General features: G+C 41.0%; 1 protein-coding gene across 1 annotated transcript; it reads left to right on the forward strand.

Moving 5' to 3' along the window:
- The first annotated feature begins 5,557 nt into the window (after positions 1-5,557).
- Positions 5,558-22,429, forward strand: esyt3 (extended synaptotagmin-like protein 3). The gene is made up of 23 exons (XM_082508833.1): positions 5,558-6,608; positions 7,299-7,340; positions 7,653-7,787; positions 7,900-7,976; positions 8,075-8,144; positions 8,230-8,319; positions 8,401-8,456; positions 8,567-8,687; positions 8,889-9,065; positions 10,087-10,169; positions 10,549-10,597; positions 10,735-10,824; positions 10,959-11,021; positions 11,108-11,167; positions 17,213-17,284; positions 18,161-18,247; positions 18,496-18,645; positions 18,770-19,125; positions 19,260-19,358; positions 19,453-19,584; positions 19,728-19,833; positions 21,059-21,108; positions 21,453-22,429. Exons 1-23 carry the CDS (start codon positions 6,261-6,263, stop codon positions 21,484-21,486), a joined length of 2,547 nt encoding a protein of 848 aa, XP_082364959.1. The 5' UTR covers positions 5,558-6,260; the 3' UTR covers positions 21,487-22,429.
- Positions 22,430-22,867: the final 438 nt, after the last annotated feature.

Consider the following 22,867-nt stretch of genomic DNA (forward strand, 5'->3'; position numbering starts at 1 on the left):
TTGTTTTAAAGGCCACTGACATTTTTTTTATTCTTGTCTTTTAGGACAGACTTTCCATTCTACTAATGAATGTTATCTTGTTTCAGGATACATAATACCTCCCATTATCCAAAGACACATCTGCTTATCTGTATCTTTTGCCCATTTCTCCTCTTCTTTTCTCTTTTTTTCTAAACTGAGGACCTGATGGCTTTGACCTTTTCTTGTCCATCTTCCATCAGTAATACCATCAGTAGTTTTGTTAATCACGATTATTGCGATTGAAATTTTTAAAGCAATCAACCCATCTGGAGCGCAGAATGGACAATCTTTGGACAAACTGCCCGAAATGTGTTGACAGAGACATTTCAGGGATTTTGAGTCATTCTGCACTCCAGATGGATAAATTGCATTAAAAATTTAAATCGCCTTTTTTGTGATGATTAACGTTGACAGTTTATTGGTTTTTATTTTGTTTTATTTTGCGAGCTGGTTAATAGATGCCACTCCAGTGGCATCTACTGAGGTGGACAGAGAATCCCCCGCTGCCCCGCCCCACCCCTCTCCTCGCTGTGTTTGGCAAGCACCAGGCGCCTTTACTCCCCGCAAATGGGCAATAGAAAACCGACTGGTGCACATGCAATCCCAGAAATACGCTGGCATAATGTCGGGGCAGCATGGGTGCGAGCAACTTTTTTTTTTTTTGCAGATGCCATAATGTTGCCCCCGGCACGACAGTGCCACCCTGGGCAACTACCCATGTCGCCCGTATCTAAAAAACGCTACTGATAACAAATGATCTGTCTTCTTCTGGCATCCATCCTGAAGTGCAACCTCTCCATCCACATTCGCTCACTCCTGTCGACCTGAACATTACCGTACCTGAGTTTATTTTATTGTTGCGTTTAAGGTTGGTTTTTTTTTTTGTTGTTTTTTTTTAATTATGACTTTATAAAGGCAAGTGAATACTGTCAAGAATGCTGAGGCTGGACTCACAAGCAGGACTCAAACATTGCAGTTAAACAGGGGTTTATTTACACATCAGTGAAATAATGTACATATATACAGTAATGGGAAAAAGGAGTCCGAGGTTCCAAGGAGGGGACTCTTTTTCGCTTCTATCTGCTCACTCCAATACCGTAAGCACACTGACTCACACTAATTCGGGTCGGGTCCAGAAAACACAGGCGCTGGTCTAGGGTTGTACAGGTGGGTCAATGCTCCAGCAAGGGACAGAACTCCAACCAGGCCTTAAATCCCATAGGGTCTCATCAACAGCTGCAGGTGAGTGTGTCGGCGGAGGTCAGCAACCCCAGGAACAAAGAGGCCACACTAGTAATAGCACTCCAGGGTGGTCATAGATGACCCCTGACAGTTACAAGAAAAGAGTTTACTTTTGTGTTTTTGACTGAGGTTGTTTACAGTTATATGATTAAAAACACTGTAATGTCAAAAATGAAATCAATGAGCAGCTCATTTGGAAAGACCTGTGTTTTTGTACTCTAAATATTTATATTAAATATTTATACCATTGTTATACCATCACAACAGTAGAGGGAGACAGAGATAAACATTTTTTTCACTCATGATTTACCAGCTCCAGAAACAACTAGCTTCAAAATTTATATAGACTGTTCAGTGGGCTTCAGTGTGTTTGACTCTCAGTACAAAAAAAGCTTGACACATGTTAAAAAAAATGTTACATCTGTAAATTTTACATGGAGAAAAAATAGTTAATAAATTATTGTTGATTTTATTATTCGTTGATTTTGACTATCCACTGTTGCCCGTCTCGCTCCTTCTCATCATCTTCACTCAAACTTTGTGACATTAGCAAAAGGTAAATGTAACAGTTAAACAGAATTTACAACCCAATAAAAGGCTGTCACGATACAATGTGAGGTCCCAAGATGCAGACCAGAGGCAGGTGAAAGGTTAACTAAGGGCAAGGCCTTTATTGACCTGATATAATAACCACATAAGAGATAAACACATACAAATTAAACTGAAAAACAAATGAAAACTATCAAACTCATTAGAAAGTTGCTACACTAGGGGAGAACACCACGAACCAGAATAACACCAGGGAACTGAACAGTACGCTCTGACAAAGGACAGACTGAGACAATGTAGACACAGGGCGGTGAATTGTGGAAGTGGAGACACAAGTGAAACACTGTGGGAGCAAATCATGAACAATGAGATATGGGAAGTAAACTCAACACAATGCACAGACAAGAGGATGTTGAAACTGAGACTGCAATGCTGACTAAGACATGCAGCAGGGCTCGCAAAATTTCAAAATCCCTGGTAGCCCTTCGGGCAGGGACGCTTCAGTTTTTGGTAGCCCAAAATAAATTTAAGTAGCCCAAATAAAAAAGAGAGCAATTTTTTGATTGATGTTTTGTTTCCTGTTTTGTTTCCATTACAATATTATACATTAAAGTATAATATTGTAATGGAAACAAAACATTAATCAAAAAATTATTGAAACACAAATTACAACATTGTATAAAAATTACAATCATCAACTCAAATATTTGGTTCTAATTGAACAGAAATTTCTATGAACTTGTAAGAACTGTAGAACATGAATCAGTCTGTGTCAGATCCTGAATATGAAATTTCCACTGAAGTCACGGGTAAGAGGCAAGTGGAACCAAGATCGAGGCCATTTGCTTTTTGAAGTTTGCAAAGACTGCTAAATTTTGCCAGAGGTAGTTCACTCTTTGCAACATAGTAGCTGTTCTAAACAGATTTTTCAGGTTTATTTTTAGTATGTTATTTGCAATTGGTGTTTGTTCTGGGAAAGATATTGCAGACTGAGCAATAATGCATTTCTTGCATTTCTCATGGGCTCTAATGGGGGCCTTTCTTAAAATGACTGGTCCCAGTAACAAAGGCGCTTGTCGACTCAGAAATCGAGGGAAAACCAACAACACACCCGGCAGAACATTAGGCCTATGTTATTTGCACGGGTGCACATAAGTGGTCCGCATGTGCGCATTCCCTGTCAAAATAAAAGACGCGCACCAGATAAGAAGTTTATATGGACGTTTGCGTCCATATAAAAAGCACTGTTTTTGTCCGCTAGAGTGGGATTTTCACGGCACATTCTGCATCACATCTCTGTGTGTTCATCATTTGTTTGAAGCCAGCTCACCTCCTGCAACCAGTTTTCCGAGAATACACGCTTCTTTTGTGGTTCTGACTCCTGACATTTCTTTGGAGGTAGAGGAACACCAAAGTAATTGCTTAAAGGAGCTTCTTCGACATCTTTAAGAGTTCTAAACAAATGTCTGTCCTCCTCCAGAAAATCTTATGTAAGCAAACAAGCGTTGCAACTTCTTATCTTGTGCACGTTTTTTATTTTTACAGCGAATGCGCACCTGCGGACCACTTATGTGCAGCCCTGGTTATTTAGCTCGTCATATTGCAGCCACAGAAATTCTTTTGTCCATGAAACCATGAAGCTGCACTTTCTTTTTGCCTTATAGTCTGATTTGTCATAACTTTTCCGTTTTGTGGTAAGCTTTTCTTTGGCTGTCACTTCTTCACCCTGACCTGTCTTATTTGGCTCAGCAGAACTGAAATATATATCCTGCTGCTTTTACACACGCACTCACATAAGCTCAGCGATTCTCTGCGCGATCAACCTCTCACATGTTTAAGCTGCGGGAGATTTCACTTGTCATGTTTGCATAGTAAGCTAACGATTAATAAGACGATGTCAGAGGAATTGGTGCGCAAATTATCATCACTCACAGATCAGTGCTGTCGCTCTCTATACACAGTTCACGCGATTGCAAAGTGAAAGCAAAAAACAAGCGCAAATTCAAACGCGATTTCAATATGTCACATATTGACAGTGGCTCACCGATGCCAATGACATAATTACCCAGCTACATTTCCGAAAGAATGCAAAAGCATTGACATATATTTCCTTTCTACGATAGCCCGACGGGCAGGGCAGAGAAAGATTTTGGTAGCCCGACTGGAAAAATCGCTAGCCCCGGGACGTCGGGCTAGCGATTTTGCGAGCCCTGTGCAGACTTGACACAGTGAAAGAAGATACAAGATACACATGGAGACAGAACACAGATCTGACTGAGAAAACACAGGGATCAAAAAAGATAATAACTAAATATTATGAAACCAGGAAGAAGAACAGGAATAGAGATTATAAAGGATATAATAAATGCTAAAGGGAATTATCACTTTTATCAATATACAAATTGAGCAACACTTTTTACATAACAGGAACAATGACCCTGTGTTATCAAAACAGTTTGCACTTTTCCTGGCTGACATTTCAGGCAGGAAAAGTGCAAACTTTTCCTGCCTGAAAAGGAAAAGTTTGCACCACTGAAATATCTACACCACATTTCAGTGGTGTAGATATTTAAAATCTACACCACTGAAATGTGCCATTAAATTACTTAAAAATTGCCTAAACTTGACTATGACTCAGTCGCCTTCTTTCAGAAGAAAGCATTGAGGTGAAGGAGAAAGCGACAGGATGAAAACAGGATGCTGACCTCTCCAAACGGCCTCTCAGTTCTGTAGCGAAGTTTGTTTCCCCCTCCTCGAACAGCACTGCTCAAGAGTCCTGCCCAATCTAAGCCAACATCATTTATAGGGGAAAAATTGAAAGTAATAAGAGCACACAGCACTAACCTACTTGTACTGGTAAGCAGTTAAAATCTTATAAACGTTATGAAATGAGTTTTTGTTTATCCACTTTAAATTAAATTTTTTTGTTATACAATACATATACCTAATTACATTTTATATTTCTTACATAAGAAGGAGCTTGAAGACGTAGTCGACCATCAACTTGGCAGTTTTCCGCGGCAGTGGGGAGTTTCTTCAGGGCAATGAAGTGGGCAGCTTTAGAGAATCTGTTGATGTTAGAAAGCACCACCGTTTTACCTGAGGAGTTTGGAAGTCTGGTGACAAAATCCAGTGCAATGTGAGACCAGGGCCAAGAGGGTATGAACAGTGGTTGCCGCAGTCCAGATGGTCGCTGGGTGCGGGTCTTACTCCGGGCGCAGGGTCCGCAGGCAGCCACATACTCTTGAACATCACGCTCCAGGGACTCCCACCAAAAGTGGCGCTTGATCACGGCAGTGGTACGGGCAGTTCCAGGGTGACAGGAGATCACCACCTGATCACTGTAGCACGAGCAGCCGAAGGAACGTACTGACATCCAGCAGGCCCTGTTCCTGGGTCAGGTTCATCCTGGAGGGCCTGTCGGATGGTCTCTTCAATTCCCCACGACAGAAACGCCACTTGACAAGCCGCGGGCAGCACTGAAGCATGTACGGTCTGGTCTGTGTCTGGAGCAAATTTCCGGGAAAGAGCATCAGCTTTAGCGTTTTTATGACCTGGGTGGAAAGAGAGGGAGAAGTTGAAACGGTCGAAAAACAGAGACCATCGGTTTGGCAGGTGTTAAGCAGTTTCGCTGTTCTGAGGTAAATGAGGTTCTTATGATCAGTGAAATAACGAACGGGTGCTCTGCTCCCTCCAGAAGGTGGCGACATTCCTCCAAGGCCAACTTAAATCAGAGTCTCTGGTGTCGCCTGCACTCTGGCGCTGTCTGCAGCACACAGTGAGTCACCGCACTATTATATCTGGATTTCTGCTGCGCTGTTCGCCAAAGACTGAAAGAGTGCACGCCATTTGAAAATGATTTTTCTTTATGTGTGCGCGCGTGCGCAAAAGCCACGCTTATGTTTTTTTTTTCTTGTTTATTGTTAAGGTGGAGTTTTAGTTTTAGTTTTTTTAATTGTCAGACAGAATCATGGGTTTCAGGCTGGAAATCAAAGGGTTGATGCTAAGTGTTGTCAGTGTGTCTTCAGGGGGAGAAAGTGGTGATTGGAACAGCCTTCAGTGGAGATGTAGGTGAAAGGAACAGAGGTCAAATTTGGCAGAACAGATGGAAGTGGGTTTTGCTAAAAGGATGAAAATGGCTGTGGCCATCAAGTAAAGTCAAAAATAGAATATATGGCTCCACAGTTATTGTTTGGGTGGAGTTTTATTTTTATTTTTTTTAATTAAGCTGACTGTATTCCCCACCCATGGGCGCAGGTGTGTCTACCTGCCATGGGAAGTTTCGAACGCGGAAGTTTGTAGGACTGTCATGGTTGCAGGGAGAGTGCGGCGGACTGGTTTAGCTGCTCTGTAAAACGAAATACGCAAAACAGCATCTTGTTCGGGCGCTGCGCCTACACAGGTTTTCTGGACTTCCCGACCCGAGTCGTCAGCCGTACAACGACCCAATGGCATCTCCCGGACCGGGGAGTACCACCGGCCCGGTGCAGGGAGCGGGGCTCGGGGAGAGCCCGTCGATGAGCACTGAGAAACTGAGCTCCTCGGCTGTCAATCGCATGTTAATGGAGTTTCTGATTTACTGCGGGAGAGCCGTGTTCATCTTCTACCCCGTATACCTGACGGGTTACCTGGGCCTCAGCATTAGCTGGGTGCTGCTGTGCATGTTTGTGCTTACTTGGTGGAAGAAAAATCGCCAGTGGAAGGACGCCCGGATCGGATCGGCTATTGACTTTGTGGACAATGAAAAGCACACGATCAACACCGAGCTGAAAGGTTCCCTACAAATGGCATCTTGGGTAGGTTATGTGTAAATATGTGTACAGTAAGAAACTGTCGCTCTGCGTCTGTTTTGCTTTAGAGCACTTCAGCAGCCTGGCAGCAAAGCCTTTCAGGTCAGCAGCTCTCCAGTCATGGTAGAAAAAGCTACCATGTCATTTATTTGTTTAAAACTGTAGGAAATAGTATCGTTCTCTCTTGCACTGTTTTGCATAACAAGACACACTCAGGCTGGTCCATTTTTTATTGCACCACACTCACCCAAAAGAGTGACTCATGGCACGCAACAAGGGTTAGGACAGACAATGAAAGAGGTTTCTTCTAATGTTACAGGAGTTCAGCACGCACAGTGGCTGTGAAACCAGGTCAGAATTTACTGATGGCTGTAGTTCGTGTCTGACAGGCTTATCTGTTCGTGTGTCCATGACCATGAAACTTGCTGATGACAGAGCCCCTGATGACAATTAAATCAAAGTCTCAGTTCATGCAAGACATGTTTTAAATACAGCACACCCGAATTCTCCTTTTAAAGCAGTTGGATGAGTTCATTTTAAATGAATTATATTTGCATGACTAATTCTATAATTGTATTGTATAATTAATAAGTAATTCATCTTCTGCACTCTTCATGTCAGCATGTTGTGCAGACAGTTTCAACGGAGATTATGTTTACAAAACCACTTCTAACTTTAATCTATTTTTTCCTAAAGGTGAATTTCACTGATGTGGAGAAGGCTCAGTGGCTTAACAAGGTATAGTACTGAAGTTCACTTACTCCACCTCATCTGAGCTTTATGAGGTATGACACCAAGTATGTGTCCCATCAACACTCTGGGGGGGTTCATTGATAAATTAGCTGAAAGCAGACTGAATGAGTGACGATCTTTCATTTAATTACTGTTAAAAGAAATCGTATTAATTGGCTGTGACTTTGAAATGATAAACAAAAGTTTAATACTATATGCCTTTTCGAGTTCACCTAATTTAAAAGTACACTGTAAGTACGATTCCATTTACTGTTGGATCAAGGTGTTTCCACATGGTGTTTTTTGTTATGTGTTCAGGTGTTGGAGCAGGCGTGGCCCTTCTTTGGGATCTACATGGAGAAGTTATTAAGAGAAAACATCCAGAAGTCTGTCAGGACCTGCAGTACTGCACTCAAAGCATTTACTTTTACCAAGATCCATTTTGGACACGTAGTGAGTTGCTGTGATTTATGCACCATTCCTTTTTGTACTGCTTCAAGTCCACTTTAATATGCAATGAGTTTTGTGACTGAGTGAGTTTCTTTAAATGCTTCTTTATTTTCAGCCTCTCAAGATCACTGGAATAAGAGCATACACACATGAAGTGGAACATAGGGAAGTGATTCTGGACATGAACTTAAGGTCGGTCAAATACATTTTTAAAATGTAAATTCCAAGTAGTCTGCATGTTGTTTTCTCTTGCTATCATTTATGTCTGACCAGCTCAGTTCACTCTGCAGTTATTCTGGTGATGTGGACATCGATGCTCAGGTGAACTCAGCAATCACAGCTGGTGTGAAAGGACTTAAAGTGAGCATCTCATTTTTCTGTCTTCTCTCTTTCTATCTGCGTCATGTTCTTACTGTTCTTCTAAAACTTTCTTTAAATCTTCCAGCTCCATGGGATGATGAGAGTTGTTTTAGAGCCTCTTATTGGTCAAGCACCTCTGGTGGGAGGAGTCACTTTTTTCTTCATTCGCCGCCCTGTAAGTGGCCATAGATTTTAATCCGTTATGTGATTAACATTGCTTAAATCTCCAATTGATCTCCAATTGATTTTTTTTCAGACACTGGAAATAAACTGGACTGGCATGACAAATGTTCTGGACAGCCCTGCTTTTGGGTAAGAAAATCCCAGCGGTGCTTTTAAATTGAATCATTCTCTTGTTGTCTCTTTAGGGTCATCCAGACTTTTTGATATTTATTTGTCTCACTCCATCTTTTGCCTTACAGTTCACTGTCAGAGGAGACTATCGTAGACATCATCGCTTCTCTCATGGTGTTGCCCAACCGCATGTGTATTCCCCTCATAGACCAGGTCAAAATGGACCAAATGAGGTTTCCACTTCCTCGTGTAAGTACCATCACATTTCCAATTCACACATTTAGCTTCACCTTATAACCAGCAGCTACTTGGATTTTTTTGAGTAAGCACAGTGAATTTTAAGACAACATACATTGTATATGTATACTTTTTGCTCTTTTAACCTATTTTTACTTGTTAATTATACAAAGATTCTATCATTAATATGAATCATGTGCTTTTTCTTCCTAGGGGGTGGTGAGGGTCCACTTGCTGGAGGCAAGAGATCTGGTGGCTAAGGATACATACATGATGGGTTTAGTGAAAGGCAAATCAGACCCCTATGCCACACTCAGAGTGGGCAACATACACTTCAAAAGCAAGACCATCAAAGAGAATTTGCACCCAAAATGGAATGAAGTGTATGAGGTAGGCTAACACAAACACACTTCAGTGACACGCACTTTGATTTCAGTAATGGGATTACTATTTGATTCTGCTGTTTTTGTCCCTCTTTTAATTCTCAGACAAAATTGATTTCAGGTCGAATCAGCTAGTTTTTAGAACGATTTCTGCACAACCGTCTCTGATCTGCCTAAAACATTTTGAACTTATATAATGAAAGCTGTGAAAGTTTTGCTTCACACATCAAATCATTTTCAACAGTATTTTTTTCAAAATTGATTTTAAAACATATTTTAACTGCAGATATTTATCAAAAGTATTTTCTCTTCAGTTTGTGGTAAGGACCCGACGCACACAAAGGTCTTTGCTGTGCTGATGTTTTATTATATATGGAGGCACGCTTGCATCAGGAGGCCGCTCCTTCCTCAGCTCCTCCACTGCACACTCACATCCCCACCATCCCCACCATCTCCACCATCCCCAGATATATAGAGAGAGCGACAGTCGTCAGTCACAGCACGCACCTGTCTCCTCTGCCACACCTACGCAGAACAGACAAGATAACATTTTAGGCTTTTATCTTTAACAGTCTTTGAAATATTCATGTTCAAACATTGCCTCAGATTGTACACAAAAAGGCCTGACAGTGGCTCAACAGACCATTTTCCCAAAAATATATATTGAAAAGTATCTGATATGCAAAGCTAAAATCTTTCAAGAATCATTGTATATGTTAAAATTTGTAAAATTTGTACGTAACTCGGAGATGGTTGAGCAGATGGCCTGCGCAGATTTGATGCGATCATCCTAACACAGACATTTTTCTTACACTGTAATCTCGTCTGCATCATGCTATTGAAGACAGAGATGCTTGTTTTTGCTTGTAAAAAACAAATAACTCATTATTTGAAGACTACAATTTATTAGTATCTAATATCCCATTTTCTATAAGTAATCTACTAAAAACCTTACCCATAATATTCTAAGAAGTCAGACTCATTAAACTTGAAAGACATTTTGAGATATCTTTGTTTTTTTTATGCAGTTTGTTGTCCATGAAGCGCCGGGCCAAGAGCTGGAATTAGAGCTCTATGATGAGGACACAGACAAAGATGATTTTCTTGGAAGGTATTTAGCATACTTCTGCCATTTTGTGTTACCTATGATTTCTTTGGTTCTTAGCCCTCTGCTGATATCAGTAAAAGGCTGATAGGTTGTTGTTGTCATCCCGCCAGCCGGGCAAAGGGGGACATTGCCTCAGATTGTACTGGTGCAGAGCCACGTCTGCCTCAGTGCATTTTAAGAACCAGGCAACAGTTTGAAACTGTTGAGGTCTTTTTTTATGGTCAGAAAATCGTATTGGACAGAATCTGTGGATAGCATCAATCATCTTGTATTAGTCCTTCCCAGAGTCATTGACATCAGTGGATTTGTAGCTATGAAAGTGATATAAACACGCAGTTCTGACGCATTGTTGACATTATGTTTTTATTTTACATCTATTTAGATATAACCTCGATTTGGGAGAAGTGAAGAAGGGAAAACAAATGGATCAGGTGCGCTCTTTTATCCTGAATAAGCTCAGTAATCTCTATAACACAACATGTCTTATCAAATGCTCTTGTATGTGTTACTATTTTCTATAGTTTTGTATTTACATTAAAGCTTTTGAAACATCCTCTTATTCTCCCAGTGGTTTGCTCTGGAGGATATACAGCACGGTGAAGTTCATCTTAAGCTCCAGTGGTTTTCCCTTCAGACTGACACCAGCCTGATGAAGGAGGTACAGCAGCCCAGTGTTTCTTCAGTCTCGCGTTCATACATTTTACTTTGAACTAAAAGCTGCGGCGGGATGTGCACTGCGCTCAGCTGCTCCATAAATCCCATTATTTTTCCCTCTCCAACACTTTCTTCCAGTCCACCGACAACCTTGCCTGTGCTATGCTTGCAGTGTATCTGGACAATGCCACTGATCTACCAGTAAGTATCTTCTAATGGGAAATATTGCTGTTGTTGTAAGGCATTGATTCAAGTGTGCTCAGCCATATTCTTCCACGTCTGTATAGAAAGATGGCCGTGAGGCTGCAGACCGTCATAAACATGGGAAGAACCCCAAAGAAGAACGGGTAAGACGAGAGCGTCGTTGCATAACTGATGCCAGTTAATAAAATTGGCGTCATTTCTGCATTTTCAACATTTCATTTTGCTTGTTCAAAAAAAAACAAACACATCACATAATTTTTTTCCTTCTTAATGATAAATCGAGAAGATGTTTGCCTCAAAGTCTGTCGTTCACATACGCAGATGGTTGTTTTCTTTGACTGTCCAATAAAACTCGGCTTCTGTTTCATTTTAACACTGTGCAGTTGATAGCGCTTTCGTATCTTGATGTCTCGGTCAGATTAGCTTTCTCTTGTAGTTCTAGGTGTGGTTGTGTCTGAAAGCTGGTTCTTCCAGTTTGTCTGGTGCATGCCTGTCATTTTGTATGGGTGTGTTATTGTCAGCTAGTTTTCATATCACGTGAGGCTTTTCCAGGTTAAGTTTCTCACACTCGCACAACTCGTCAGGACTGTGCTGAGAAAAACTCAAAACTACTACAATTTTAAACTAGTTGTAGAATGATGTTTCTAAGGTAACAATATTCACATTTTTCTTAGACTTTATGAATAAATATGAATCCCATCCATCTGATATTTTGGGCAATTATAGGAAAGTGTGGGAATTATTTAAGAAAACGTTTTTACTCAGAGCGTTTAAGCTTCCACTTTGTGCAAGGTGGCATAATTTCATTGCCTCTGACTGTCCTCTGCTGGTCATAGGATGAAAAAGCAGTCAAAAGTGTGTGAAAAGTAAAGTGTGAGAGAACACTGAGTGTCTTAAGTTAAGGTTTCATTATCCCAAAAAAGGAGGGTTGGCCATTGTTTTGTGTGTGTGTGCGCGTGTGTGTGTCCCCGTGCCTCTAATGAATCTCAGGTTACACTTCTGTTTCCCACACGTCCCAGTTTCTGTGGTGTGTTTGCATTTAATACTGGGTTGAATTCATAAGATTCCAGTCTGCTTGTTGACAAACACCCAACGTTTGTAGAACCCACATAGAATTTCAATGACAGATTTATATATATATAAATCAATGACATATATATATATATATATATATATATATATATATATATATATATATATATATATATATATATATATGTGTGTGTGTGTATATATATATATATATATATATATGTGTATATATATATATGTGTGTGTATATATATATATATATATATATATGTATATATGTATATGTATATATGTATGTATATATGTGTATATATATATGTATATATGTGTATATATGTGTATATATATATATATGTGTATATATATATGTGTATATATATATATATATGTATATATATGTGTGTGTGTGTATATATATGTATATAAAAACACCCAGCACGCCCCTGCGGGCGGTTTATCCTTCAAGCTCGGGTCCTCTACCAGAGGCCTGGGAGCTTGAGGGTCCTGCGCAGTATCTTAGCTGTTCCCAGGACTGCGCTCTTCTGGACAGAGATCTCCGATGTTATTCCCGGGATCTGCTGGAGCCACTCGCCTAGCTTGGGAGTCACCGCACCTAGTGCTCCGATTACCACGGGGACCACCATTACCTTCACCCTCCACATCCTCTCGAGCTCTTCTCTGAGCCCTTGGTATTTCTCCAGCTTCTCGTGTTCCTTCTTCCTGATATTGCTGTCATTCGGAACCGCTACATCGATCACTACGGCCGTCTTCTTCTGTTTGTCTACCACCACTATGTCCGGTTGGTTAGCCACCACCATTTTGTCCGTCTGTATCTGGAAGTCCCACAGGATCTTAGCTCGGTCATTCTCCACCACCCTTGGGGGCATCTCCCATTTTGACCTCGGGACTTCCAGGTTATACTCGGCACAGATGTTCCTGTACACTATGCCGGCCACTTGGTTATGGCGTTCCATGTATGCCTTGCCTGCTAGCATCTTGCACCCTGCTGTTATGTGCTGGATTGTCTCTGGGGCATCTTTACACAGCCTGCACCTGGGGTCTTGCCTGGTGTGATAGACCCCAGCCTCTATGGATCTTGTACTCAGAGCTTGTTCTTGTGCTGCCATGATTAGTGCCTCTGTGCTGTCTTTCAGTCCAGCTTTGTCCAGCCACTGGTAGGATTTCTGGATATCAGCCACCTCCTCTATCTGCCGGTGGTACATACCGTGCAGGGGCCTGTCCTTCCATGATGGTTCCTCGTCTCCCTCCTCTTTCTTGGGTTTCTGCTGCCTGAGGTATTCACTGAGCACTCGGTCAGTTGGGGCCATCTTCCCAATGTATTCTTGGATGTTCCTTGTCTCATCCTGGACTGTGGTGCTGACACTCACCAGTCCCCGGCCCCCTTCCTTCCGCTTAGCGTACAGCCTCAGGGTGCTGGACTTGGGGTGAAACCCTCCATGCATGGTCAGGAGCTTTCTTGTCTTTATGTCAGTGGCTTCTATCTCCTCCTTTGGCCAGCCTATTACCCCAGCAGGGTACCTGATCACGGGCAGGGCGTATGTGTTGATGGCCCGGATCTTGTTCTTACCATTCAGCTGACTCCTCAGGACTTGCCTGACCCTCTGCAGGTACTTGGTGGTTGCAGCCTTTCTAGCGGCCTCTTCATGGTTCCCATTTGCCTGCGGGATCCCCAGGTACTTGTAACTGTCCTCTATGTCTGCAATGTTGCCTTCTGGTAGTTCAATCCCCTCAGTTCTGACTACCTTCCCTCTCTTTGTTACCATCCGACTACACTTCTCCAGTCCGAACGACATTCCAATGTCATTGCTGTATAGCCTGGTAGTGTGGATCAGTGAATCGATGTCTCGTTCACTCTTGGCATACAGCTTGATGTCATCCATGTACAGGAGGTGGCTGACAACTGCTCCGTTCCATAGTCGGTATCCGTAGCCAGTCTTGTTAATGATCTCACTGAGGGGGTTCAGGCCTATGCAGAACAGCAGTGGGGACAGAGCATCTCCTTGGTAGATCCCGCACTTGATGGTAACTTGTGCTATGGGCTTGGAGTTGGCCTCTAGTGTTGTACGCCACATCCCCATTGAGTTCCTGATGAAGGCTCTTAGGGTCCCATTGATCTTGTACAATTCTAGGCATTCCAGTATCCAGCTGTGGGGCATTGAGTCATAGGCCTTCTTGTAATCAATCCAGGCAGTGCACAGGTTGGTCAGTCTGGTCTTGCAGTCTCGGCTGATTGTTCTGTCTACCAGTAGCTGGTGTTTTGCACCTCTGGTATTCTTGCCAATTCCTTTCTGTGTCCCGCTCATGTATTGACCCATGTGCCTGTTCATCTTAGCCGATATGATGCCTGACAGGAGCTTCCATGTAGTACTGAGGCAGGTTATTGGTCGGTAGTTGGAGGGGACCGGTCCCTTCTTGGGGTCCTTGGGGATCAGGACCGTCCGGCCTTCAGTTAGCCATTCCGGGTGTCTCTCGTTAACTAGCAGCTGGTTCATTTGTGCTGCCAGACGCTCGTGGAGTGCAGTCAGCTTCTTCAGCCAGTAGGCGTGAACCATGTCGGGCCCTGGTGCTGTCCAACTCTTCATACTGGAGACCCTTTCTTGGATATCTGCCACTGTGATGGTTACTGGACCCTGTTCAGGGAGGTCGCTGTGGTCTGCCCTCAGATCCACTAGCCACTGAGCATTGCCGTTATGGGTTGCATCCTTCTCCCATATGCTCTTCCAGTATTGCTCCGTCTCCAGCCTTGGTGGTGCTGTTCTCTTATTGTTCCCTTGCCACTGAGAGTACACCTTTGCTGGTTCTGTGGAGAACAGCTGGTTTATTCTCCTGCCTTCTATCTCTCTGGTGTACCTCCTCAAGCGGCTGGCCAAGGCTGTGAGTCTTTGCTTGGCAGTTTCCAAGGCCTCAGGTATGGACAGCTTGCTGTATTTCTTAGGCACCTTATTTGTCGCACCTTTCTGCAACTCTGTTAGTTGGCTAACCTCCCTCCGTGCTACTTTGATCTTGCCCTCTAGCCTCCTTCTCCATGGAGGGTACTGCCCCTTGTGGCTGTTCAACTTGTAGCCAAGCATCTCACTGATCACTGCTGCCGTATTGTAGATCAGCTTGTTAGTGTCGGTAATCGTGGTTGTAGGTATTGCCCGTAGTGCTGCATTAACATCATCTAGCAGACCTTCTGAGGGTACTTCACGTAATCTTGGTAACCGGCTACGGGGGATCCAGGTTTCAAGCTTGGCCATGATCCTATTTTTCAGGTCAGTTCCTCTCGCACTCAACGATCCTTCTCCTATCGCACTTGGGGCTATGTACCCAATCTCGGGTGGGGGTGATGATATCTCCCCCCTGACCTGGCGTCCTGACTCCTCCTTGCCGTAGCATTTGTGTTGTACCTCGTCAATCTCTAGCTGTGAGAGCAGTCCCTTCTTTCGAATGTTGGAACACTGAGCTACTAGTTGTTTCGCCGTCATTGTGGATGTTGGGTATCGAAGAATCCATAGGTCCCTCATCCTATTCATGTAGCCCCTTCCGCCGGGGTTACTTGCGTAGTAGCATTCCAACAACGCCCTGTTTTCGTCCCTTGCCCACCGATGCCTTCTTGTTCCAGTAGCCCACTTTTCGTCAGGGTGCCCTGGTTCCTCAACACCTGACGCGGACCTTGTTGATCCGGGCGACGTCCGAGCCGGCATGCCTTCATATTTATCTGTCTCGCTCATGTCTGCGGTAGGCTTGCTTAGCATAGGGGGTCTAGCCTTAGGACCCTTACTGGATACAGACGCCCCCAGGCAGGAATCGAACTTGCGATCCTCTGTTCCAAAGGCGTGTAGTTTAACCACTACGCTATCCAGCTGCTATATATATATATATATGTGTGTGTGTATATATATATGTATATATATATATATATATGTGTGTGTGTGTATATATGTGTGTGTGTATATATATGTATATATATATATATATATATATATATATATATATATATATGTGTGTGTGTGTGTGTGTGTATATATGTGTGTGTGTGTGTGTGTGTATATATGTGTGTGTGTATATATATGTGTGTGTGTGTGTGTGTGTATATATGTGTGTGTGTGTGTGTGTGTATATATGTGTGTGTGTATATATATGTGTGTGTGTGTGTGTGTGTGTATATATGTGTGTGTGTATATATATGTATATATATATATATGTGTGTGTGTGTGTGTATATATGTGTGTGTGTATATATATGTATATATATATATATATGTGTGTGTGTGTATATATGTGTGTGTGTGTGTGTGTGTGTGTGTGTATATATATATATATGTATATATGTGTGTGTGTGTGTGTGTGTGTGTGTATATATATGTATATATGTATATATATATGTGTGTGTGTGTGTGTGTGTGTGTGTGTATATATGTATATATATATATATATATATATATATATATATATATATGTATGTATATATATGTATGTGTGTGTGTGTGTGTGTGTGTGTATATATATGTATATATGTATGTATATATATATATATATGTATGTGTGTGTGTGTGTGTGTGTGTGTGTATATATATGTATATATGTATATATATGTGCTCCTTTATAGACATTTTTTGTTCACTGTGGTTTTGCAAATGGATGGCATGTGTAAAAAGGATGAAATCAAAGGTAAACACTGACTTAAGCTCACAAGCACAGGTTTGGCCACAGCTGAAGAATTCATACCGTATGTCTGTGAAGGTTCTCAGTCATCCAGGTCATCGTAGTCTAAGGAGCTTGAAAAGAAAAGTGTCTGGACTTCTTTAGGTTGCTTGAAGACGTTTCACCTCTCATCCGAGAAGCTTCTTCAGTTCTAGGGTCAAATGGTGGAGAGTCCCACTGGGTTTAAATCTGGGACTCTCCACTATTTTACCCTAGAACTGAAGAAGCTTCTTGGATGGGAGGTGAAATGTCTTCAAGCCACCTAAAGAAGTCCAGACACTTTTCTTTTCAAGGTCATACCGTAATTATGACAAAATTTCACACGAAAAGATGTACTTTTATTAGAGGTTTACAACTGCAAGTTGGTCATTCTGGTATTAATGTTGACATAGAAGTCAGTAATTAGAAAACTGATACTCTCACTGTCTCACTGATTTGCTTTATTTTCAGCTCACAAAGAGAGTCGCCTGCCCCAACTCCTTTGTTGAATTTTCCATTGACAAGGATGTAAAGAAAAGCAAGGTATTGCTCTCACTTAAACATGCTGATACGTCATTTTCTCCTTTAAATGTTTCTGTTCTTTATATTCTTGTTCATATGTGATGAATCCAGATGGTTAGACTTGCTGATTTGCTACCGTTTATCCACTTTACAATTTTGTTTATATACAGTAGTTATGTTTGAGAACACTTTGTGTGATAATATTTCCCCTTTGTTCATAATGTAGCAGATTATTTTTTTAAACCAGAGAATGGTCTACATTGAGAAGCTTTATTATGAAACATGTTAGAAAGCATAGCAGGTATATTTCAAGTAAATTCTCACATACACACAAAAATCCCACTTGTGACAGAAACGTGTCTGTCTGTGGATGTCTCAACAACCAAACTTATTTGTTATTTCCGTGAGAAGAAGAACAGAGAACAGAGATTATCTGTATTTCACTGCTCCAGATCCTACGAGTCACAGTACTGTCAACAGCATATTTTAAAAGAAAATATTAGTTGTGTAAGAGGGCATTTAATAAATTCACTTTAAGCCCAACATAATTAAACCTGAATGAAGTACTACAGCATTTGGGCTTTTTTTTTTTTTTTTGCCAAAGTTCAGGTGTTAAAACACACTTTAGTCATTTCTAGTTAAATCAGAACTTTTAGTTTTAGGACTGACTTAGCATGGGGAAAAAAACTAAAGCCCACCAGCAACTCTAAGCATTATTTTCTCTAAAGTGGCCTAAAATTAAAAATGTTTGACTATTTTTGTTCTAGAAGTACTTTGACCTTTGATCAGTAATATATATAAAGTCTGTGTTGTAAAAATATTTCCATTGCAAACAAGTAGCACAGTAACTGTCTTAAAACTTTTTTTTTTTTTACTACTCGATTCACTGTTTCCCAGGTTGTGTATGCTTCCAAAGACCCGGTGTGGGAGGAGGGCTTCACCTTCTTTGTGCGTAACGTCAAAGCGCAGCAGCTCTCTATTCAGGTTTGTTTTCTCTCTCTGGCAAAAAAAGCAACAAAGCTATTTTTTTACTTTTTTTTTTTTTAAACATTTTTTAACAGAAGTAAAGGTTTCTAATTGTTTTTACCATATTCTTCAATCATTATTTTTCCACAACTACCTTATAATTCTAAATCATATTCTGAAACTAGATTCTTTCAATCTGTCTGATCTCCTCATGAGGTTAATGTAATTTGTATTTTTCATATTTTCTTTGTTCATGTGTGGTTCAGGTCAAAGAGCCTGAGAAGAAGAATCCACTCGGTGTTCTCAACTTGCCCCTCAGTCGCCTCCTCAACACCTCCAACCTGACTCTAGACCAGCGCTTCCTGCTGGAGCGCTCTGGAGCAACCAGCCAGATCAAACTGAAGGCCACTCTGAGGGTGGGCATGCAAACATACACCCAAAGCAAATTATCTCTGTTGGTTTCCCCATTGTGTTTTCCACCTCTCTCATAAGTGATGGTTTTAGCCACAGTAGCACTGCTCATGTCTTCAACTCACACAGATTCTTAAATTGGAAGAGCCTCCACCCAAGCCTATCGTCAATCCTCCTTCAGAAGTCAAACAGCAACAGACCAAACAAGCAGGGAATACCTCAGTCTCCAATCCCTCCAACGCTCCATCCTCTTCTAACGCAGTTTCCTCCAAAGAAATTCCTGTTGTCTCTACTCCGAAACAAGTGCCAACTTCACCAAATGAAGGTTATTTAGCTCAACGCCGTGGCTCCTTCCAGGCGCCTGAAAACAGGAAGGAATCATCGTCATCAGCAAACTTGCGTCGGTTCGACTCTCACAGCCTGCTATCGGAGAACTCTATTGCTTCATCACGATTCGACCTGTCAGATGGAGCCACCTATCCCGAGTGAGACTTTGTTCTCTGCATGTTCTGTTAATGTCGACATCTAACCTTTTTAGAAATATGGTGAACTGAGGCAGTTGCTGCATTTTTGAAAGAGTAGAAATAAAAGTGACCTTTGCATATTTGTTTCTCTTTAGGGCGATTAGGAATCATCAGGGTTCGTTTGGAGAGATTGAGCTGGTTATACGCTACGCAACCCTGAGACATAAGCTTGTTGTCGTTGTTAACAGTTGCAGGTATGTCCCAAAAATCTGTCTTCAATAGTATTTAAGGCAGTAAAAAATGTAATTAAATATTCAAAACTTAAATACCGTGGTCTGTACCACACAGGAACCTATTCCCCTGCAGCGAGAATGGCACAGACTCTTACGTCCGCCTGTATCTCCTCCCCGACCAAACCTGGAAGCATCGTAAGAAGACGCATGTCAAGAAGAGGACAACTAATCCTGTCTTCAATGAAAAGTACGCTTACCTGATTCATTAACCATCTTGTACTAATTTTTTCAAATAGGAAGAATTGATAATTTATAGTTTGCAGATTGTGTATCTTTAAAGCTCAGCCATTGACATGGTTTCCTTTTTGTCCCAACCTGCTTTCATCACAGGGTTGAGTTTGACGTCTTACTCGAGCAAGCACAAACTAGGAAGTTGGATGTATCTGTGAAAAATAACAAGATGTTGGTTTCCAGAGAGAGAAAGGACATTGGCTCGGTGGGTAATTATACTTATAGATCAGATGAGCTACTCATGTGGTAGTGATTCCCTGAAAATATAAATAATAAAATATGTAACTATGTACAATGGGGAGGAAAGCATTAGAGCCCCTGCTGAATTTGCAATTTTGCTAACTTAGAAAGAAATGAACACACTCTAATATTGATGCAGAAACACAGAATATGAACCGAAAGTCCAGAAAAGAAAGCATTACATCAAAGTGATAAATGATTTACATGTTGGTGGTATGTTTTAGGTCACTGTCATTTTGGAAGACCTATCCACGACCCACCTTCAGTGTTCTGTCTGAAGGAAGGAGGATCTTTTATGGCCCTGTTCATCGACCCCTTAATGTGCTGAGATCGTCCTGTACCCTTGGCAAAAACAAGGGAAAAAAGTCTCAAAGTATTATGTTTCCAGCTCCGTCATACTCAGCATTTCCTTCCTTGTAAACATGGAGGAAACTGATCCTGTAGACAGGTGTGCTTTATAAATATAATGAATTGACATCAGTAGTATCTTGATTGATTAACTGTAATCACAGTAAATTTGTAGCAGCCAGAATAATGGCTTGGTTTTAGGCAAATACTTATTTCAGTCAATGACATGCAAATCAGTTTATAACTTTATGATTTTTTTTCTGGATTTTTGATAAATATTATGTCTTTAAAATGAAACTACCATAAAAAAAATTCAGACTTTATTTCTTTGTGTGAAACTTACTTCCCTTTCTATATTTCTGTTCCTGACCTAAGCTTTAAAACTACTTGCAGCCGTCCAGTGCCACTCTTGGCCACCTAGTAGATGAACCTATGGTATAAATTTGAAATTCCTAGGTAACTTCCTTCTTGAGTTATCACATTAACAAGAGTCTCAAAAAACTTGACTTTTGAAATGCACATTGAGGTTGAGGTCACTAAGATTCAAAATTCATACACGATTTTGAGGAGATGTAGTATCAACTTGAAATTCCTACATCGCCACTGGTGTCTGCCTGACGACAAGACCCCAGAAAGCCTTTTACAGCTGTGGGGTAAAAGGTTGTTAGTGAAACTGCTCGGTGCACGGTGATTTGTCGAACAAATATGCAACCTTTCATTTTCCAAACGGGCTCATAACAGTTTTCTTTTTTATTGATCCCTTTCATGTCAAACTGTCTTTGGCTGTCACTCTTTTGCAGCCTGTTCCAGATAATTAATGACACTTTTGCTTCTGTCCACAGATAATAATAGATCTATCAGAAATGGATCTAGTCAAAGGCATCACAGCGTGGTAAGGGGACACTTTTCTTTTTGCATGGTTTATGTGACACTAGCTACAAACAAAATGTTAGTAATTCCTGATGTGTCGCTCTGATTGCCCCTTTGCTGTGGGGCACTTTTTTCCTGTTTCTTTTTTTTATATAACTTCCTGGACTATTGCTGCCGTTATGGAAGTTTTATAGCAATGTAGCATAAACAGTTTTTGTACAAATTCCCAGATGAGTGTAATTGTGGAGGGCATAGAGCCTATCTGCCTGATGGCAGAAGGGAATTAAAACAATAGAAGATAACCTTTGCTAATTTTTATTTTATACTTATAATCACATAAACGTGTGATATTGCTTTTCTCTGAAGGTATGAGCTCACTCTACCCGGGCTGAAGAAGTGAGTGTAACATGTACAACTGAGAGAAACTTCAGCTTGAAAAGCTGCTGCTGCAACCGCTGCAGAGAAAATGACAGACGTTCATACTCCTTACTCATCCGAAACACAGCAAACCAAGATTTATTTGTGTGTGTGTGTGTGCTTTTTTTTTTTTTTTTTTGTAACAAAAAGACCCTTAATAACAATGAAAAAAAGGTTTGTGCAAGCAAAGCAACGCCTATATTTTGGTTATTTCATCTGAACCAAAGTTCATCTTTAGTGTTATATTGTAAATAGATTTATTGACAGTTTTTATGTATATATATATTGGGGCAAATCAGGTAAAAGCCAAATGTTTGTTACAGCAATGTAGATGAGTGAGTGCATGGTGAGGAAGGATTACAGACTTCGATAAACACTGAAATGCACGAAGTCCCACTAAGCAGATTTTACATCGAGGCAGCTGAGCTGTTCTGCAGCTCATTGGAAGTAAAACTGCATCCAAGAAGGGCACAAGCCAAGTTCTTTGGCCTCAGTTACTGACTCAATAGGATGTCATTCCTTTTAAAGCTAATCTTCTCAGACCATTCAAAATAACATCTCAGTACGCCGTCACTCTCTTTATGAGGGACTACAGTTCTGAGCTAAGTAGTTAATCAGAGGTTTGACATAAACACTTTAAAGAAAGATTTTTTTTTTTTGTATTTATGTATTATTTAAAAAAAATCTCAATTGTAGTTGGTAAATTTGTTACAACAGGTGGCAGAATATTTTTAGTAGAACTGTCTTCAGACTACCAGAGATCTATAGTGGATGAAGACTTTGTCTTGGCTAATAGTTTGATGTTTTTCTGTTTTACATTAATTATTGAGCAGGGAAGCTGTTCCCAGTTGTTGTTTTTGAGCTGAAACTAAAAGGGACATTCATTTTCAATTCATATTCATGGCAAATAAATATCTTCAAACTAATACATGGTTGATTTGACATCATTTCAGTGTGAAAGTGTGATTGTGAAAAGAATAAATCTCTTCAGGCAGATTCCCAGATGACCAGCTGGGGGTATAGAGTCCCTATTCTCCCCACTGAACGCAGGGAGTATGTAATCAGTCACGTTTGTTAGTCTGTTTAGCGTCCAAAGCTTTCCAAGATATCCTTTTCAAATTTTGTGTGATGGTAGATAATATGCATATCCAAAAATAAAGATTGTAAGTGTCATGATCTTGGGTCTGGTGAATATTCTCTATTTTGTGGCTCTCGTGGCGTAGTCTTTTGTATTTGTAGCTCCCTAAGTTAGCTTTTGTATTTTGTCATTTCTAGGCTTTAGATTTTGTTACTGTGCCTCCCTGAATTCCTTGTGTTATGCCTGGTCGCCCTAGTTTCCATGTTCGTGAATTTCTTGTTTTACT

This window comes from Aulonocara stuartgranti (assembly GCF_965226115.1).
Source record: "Aulonocara stuartgranti genome assembly, chromosome: 16".
Lineage (NCBI taxonomy): Eukaryota > Metazoa > Chordata > Actinopteri > Cichliformes > Cichlidae > Aulonocara > Aulonocara stuartgranti.